The sequence below is a fragment of the Cervus elaphus genome, chromosome 14 (genome assembly GCF_910594005.1).
Source record: "Cervus elaphus chromosome 14, mCerEla1.1, whole genome shotgun sequence".
NCBI classification, from domain to species: domain Eukaryota; kingdom Metazoa; phylum Chordata; class Mammalia; order Artiodactyla; family Cervidae; genus Cervus; species Cervus elaphus.
In genome coordinates, this window is record NC_057828.1 from 34,563,247 (window position 1) to 34,567,860 (window position 4,614).

The following is a 4,614-nucleotide window of genomic DNA, read 5'->3' on the forward strand; positions in this document are numbered from 1 at the left end:
CAGATTCTCAGGCTGTGGAAGTTAAAACAGTATTCTCTTCCAGATATTTCTAGTTTTTGTGAGATATGGAAGTTACAGTGTCACTTCAGTGTCTTCTTACTGTCATCCATTTATTAAAGATGCCTGTCTTTTCTAGTTAATTAGGAATTTGATTAAAGGTTTTTAGGTCGCTAATGGTTTGGGCCAGTATTTTACTAATCACTAGGAACTGAACAGTTGTAAATATTGTACAATTAAAACAGGAAAATTTTAAGGCATACTACCCTGTCCTGGATGTTGACTGCACATTCTGTTTAGAAATTGGCATAATCTGCTAATAGAGGGAAAAGATAGCAAAAGACATGGGGGGAAAGTTAAATGGTGACGCTGAGAAAAGTGGGGGATCTGTTAATCCCAAAGATTGAACATTATACATGGATTAATACTATTCTTATACTTTTTCTCCCTCCCAGTTAAATGGATTGGTGTAGGTAAATCCAGAGAATCTATGATTCAGCTCTTTTAAGGATTTCCAGTGATGCAAGAAACACTCCTGGAGAGGCGGGGAAAGGACTTTCTTAAATATGTCATTTATGATCTACAAATTCCAAGAATAAAGACATTGAAGTGAGTGTTAAGCCCTACAGTTGTTTCCAGTCTTTTGAGATGGATGGCTGGTGTGGAGATACACTTTGGCATTTTCCAGTGTCAGCTTTCTTAGCTGGCATAATTGCCGAATCATTTGTTGCTCCTGCTGCTCATGGTGCCATGTTTTCTTTGAATGTTTAGTAATAATATAATCAATGTTGTTTGAAATCTAAAATAGAATTACTTTCAGTGTAGTTTTTCTTCATTATTGTTGTTGTGTGTTCATAGGTTTTACCTCTATTGAATGGTAAGAACAATTAATGCAGTTTTGCACAAATATTTTTACATTCTGATCATTCATTTCTGTCACTGTAACCTTTGTTGTTCGAGAGAAAATGATAAGAGAGGAGTCCTGTAAATTTTTGTAATGCTATAAATTCTGTTTAAATTGTGAACTGTTTATTTTCTGCTGAGACCATTGCAAATTTGAGCTTTGGTGATGGGAGGGGATTATATTCATGAGTCCTCTAATTTGTACAGAACACAAAGCTTATTTCTCTTGTGTAAATTATTTAACATATTGAACATTTAGCTAAATGTTCAAAGAAAGAAAAAAGTGTTCCCTAAAATAACAATTGTATTGTTAGAAAACTTAGTCATGAAAAGATCTGTTGTGATATTTGGTGGATATTTTTCTTTAATTTCAGACATTAATTCTGAAATGTATAGCTTTCTTACCATTATTTCTAAAGTCAAATGGGTTGATATTTGAACATCGTGCCTGCCAGTATGCCTACAGAGTCATCTATAAGTGTCCAAATGAAACCAACTTGTTGGTCATAATTTTGATCATACCTTTATTTCTTCTTTCTTGAAAAAAAAAAAAAAGGTGTTATTTTGACTGTTTGGCTTACCATACTGCATTGTAGATCATCCTTCAATGAACTACTTTAAATGTTTAAATTAGGTGCCACTTAAATTTATTTTATTATACCATCAATAGCTGATTAAAAAGAACCAACTATTTCTAGTATGTTTTGTGTATTGTGTTTTTGTTCTGATAAGAGAAATAATAGTAATACTACTAGTACGTATAAGACAGAGTTTTACCTTTGTAGTCTGTGGGGTACAGTGAGGAAAACTCGGCAACAGAATCTTTGAAAGGATCTAAGTGTCTTTTATCTTTACTAAGTGTATTTTTATTAATAGTTTTTAGAGTCCGTTATCTTGGCTATAAGTATCACATTATTAAAACGTGTTTTTAGTAATGGTCCAGAAGCAAATAAAGTGACCTGTTTGGGGACTTCCCTTGTGGTCCAGCGATTCTGCGTTTCTACGGCAGTGGGTGCGGGTTCAATCCCTGGTCAGGGAACTAAGATGCCACTTGCTGCACAGTGCAGCCAAAAAGTTAAAAAAAAAAAAAAAAAGTGAGCTGTTACTAATTAAATTGGTTGAGAGGATATGTTCTTCAGGTACAGTTAAGTTTTTAAAATTATAGGCAACTGTATTAAAATAATCTTTGTTGATCAAGTATATGTGCTAGGTATTAGGTATGTAATAAGTACACAGTCTTCCTAAAGTTTATTGTAGTGGGGAGAGCATGCTAAACAAACATATGCTAGGATGGAAAAGTACCGGAGTGCAGTTCAGGAGAACCTAATCTAAATTTGGAAAAGGTCAGAGAAGGCCCTTAGTAGATACAGCATTTAAAGGGACCAGAAAGATAAGTGGCTGGAGTACAAAGTAGTCAATGTGCAAAGACCCAGAGGCTCGAAATAATTTGGGAAGTTTGAGCAACTGAACAAAATAGCGAGGGACTGGTGAGGCCGCTGAGGCTGGCAGGAAAAACCAGAGGAGGGTAAAGCCAGACAACCAAACGGTGTTTTCTGTGAGGACTAACAAGATACTTCAGTGTGGAGAGGACCGGTCTAGTGTGTACGTTTATATATGTTAATACAGTTAAATGGGGATGCCTTTCCTTCACAAATGAGTGTATGAATTTAATGCCATTCCAATCAGAATCACCATGGTGTTCCTTGTAACTGGAGAAAAGTTATTGAAGCTTAGGTGAAAAAATGAATACGTAAGAATGTCTAAGATAGTTTTGAAAAAGGAATGTGTTGAGAGAGGAGGTTTTTACTCACCAGATATTAAAATGGTATAAAGCTACTAAAATCAAAGTATGTGATACTGTCATGGGAAAGAACAGATATGTAAGGGAAGTGGACTAGACATTCCAGAAATAGATGCAACATATGTGGGAACATAATGTAAGCACTCCATTTCACTGGGAAAAGAATACATTATTATTTTTTATTTTTTTTTATTTATTTATTTATTTTTTTAATTTTTTTATTAGTTGGAGGCTAATTACTTCACAACATTTCAGTGGGTTTTGTCATACATTGATATGAATCAGCCATAGATTTACTATTATTTTTTTTTAAAGAGTACATTAAAAAGAATGATAGCAAAACAATCTCAACGTAGAATAGAAATTTATAATAGAATAAAAATTAAAGTTTTAAGTAATAAAAGTAATATCAGAAAATATATACTCTTAGAGCCTTCTAAAGAAAAACAGGAAACTTGGAAACCCTAAAGAAAATAATGTACAGATTTGAACAGAGTAAAATTTTAAAAACACTAAACAGCCTCTTGGGCTCGGATCTAGGTTGCGTTAACGTGGTGGAACACACCAAGAAGGTCGAAATCGTGGGCAAATACGGGACCCGTTATGGTGCCTCCCTCAGGAAAATGGTGAAGAAAATTGAAATCAGCCAGCACGCCAAGTATACCTGCTCCTTCTGTGGCAAAACCAAGATGAAGAGAAGAGCTGTGGGCATTTGGCACTGTGGTTCCTGCATGAAAACAGTAGCTGGTGGTGCCTGGACCTACAACACCACTTCTGCTGTCACAGTAAAGTCTGCCATCAGAAGACTGAAGGAATTGAAGGACCAATAGAAGCACCACCATTTGATAATGTTGCTAGCCTATAATAAATGGGTTAATTTATGTAACAAAAAAATAAAAATAAAAACACTAGACAAAATTTTAAAAAACAACTGAGAAAAGTAAAAGTTTGGAAAAAGTCAACATATGTCCCTAAAACACAACAAACTGCAACAAATAGACCACTGACAACCAGTAGAAAGATAAGCAAAGCTTTCATTTGGGAGGATTCTTGTCTTAAGTTCTGTGAAATATTTCTTTGGAAAATACCTCCAAGTGTTTATCATTTTGTCTCTGGCATGCTTATAAGTTAGATGATGGACCTGATTTATTACTTCACAACTTAAGACTAAGGCAATGGAGATGTATGTATATTAATACATGTGTGTGTATATATACATATATATATGTATGTATATAACTGTTCTTGGGGGTAGTTTATTAACTGGTAGACTACTTTGGGGTGATGAGTAGGGGACCAACTACTATGCTTGGGGAGTCCCTAGAGAATAGAATGAAGATTCTTTTCTTTGGGAGCATTTCTTTAGAGAACCTCTATCGTTTTGCCTAGGGAGCTGGTGACTGGTTGTCAGGCTTTCTTGTCAGTATAGGGATGTTAATTCTTCTGTGTGGAGACTTTCCGTTAATCCTCTCACAGTAGCCCTCTGCCATACTGGGTTCTGCATCCAAAGCACTTTCAGGGTCTCTGATGCCAGGAATCTTCCTCCTTGGCAATATCTTTAGGTTCTTCTCTCTCTCTCTTTTTTTTGCCCCTAACAGTGTTGCAGTTATTGAACAGATGCAATTATCTCCTTAACTGGTCCCACAGGTAACCACTGGACTAAATGTGAGATGGTTTGGCGACATTAGCAACAAGACTGGTAGTGGGGCCTTAAGAACAGGTGACAAACTCTTCAGGCTGATCTTGATTCCCTGCCCTAGACTGACCAAATGAGTAGAAGAGAATTTGCAATGTGTAAATATTTTTAGGATTGTAGCCATCAGGATACACACTTAAAAGTAGTTCTGCTAACCATTATTTTAGTCTAAAGGAGCTACTTAAGAATGCCAAATGTTTTGTTCAAAATGCCATGG

At 35.6% G+C, this 4,614-nt stretch overlaps 2 protein-coding genes across 2 annotated transcripts in view; both read left to right on the forward strand.

The window, feature by feature from the left end:
- The window catches only part of ADSS2 (adenylosuccinate synthase 2), a 32,329-nt gene extending 30,729 nt beyond the window's left edge, over positions 1-1,600 (forward strand). The window contains exon 13 of the mRNA XM_043923804.1: positions 453-1,600. Within this exon, the coding sequence (XP_043779739.1) occupies positions 453-505 (53 nt within the window). The 3' untranslated portion in view covers positions 506-1,600. The remainder of the gene's footprint in view (positions 1-452) is intronic.
- A 1,554-nt stretch (positions 1,601-3,154) lies between these two features.
- LOC122707857 (60S ribosomal protein L37a-like) lies at positions 3,155-3,589 on the forward strand. The gene has a single exon (XM_043923805.1). The coding sequence runs from the start codon at positions 3,178-3,180 to the stop codon at positions 3,529-3,531; it is 354 nt and encodes a 117-aa protein (XP_043779740.1). The 5' UTR covers positions 3,155-3,177; the 3' UTR covers positions 3,532-3,589.
- Positions 3,590-4,614: the final 1,025 nt, after the last annotated feature.

What these genes read in the sequence shown, in the direction of transcription:
- LOC122707857 (XM_043923805.1), top strand. Translation starts at nt 3,178, where the DNA reads ATGTACAGATTTGAACAGAGTAAAATTTTAAAAACACTAAACAGCCTC.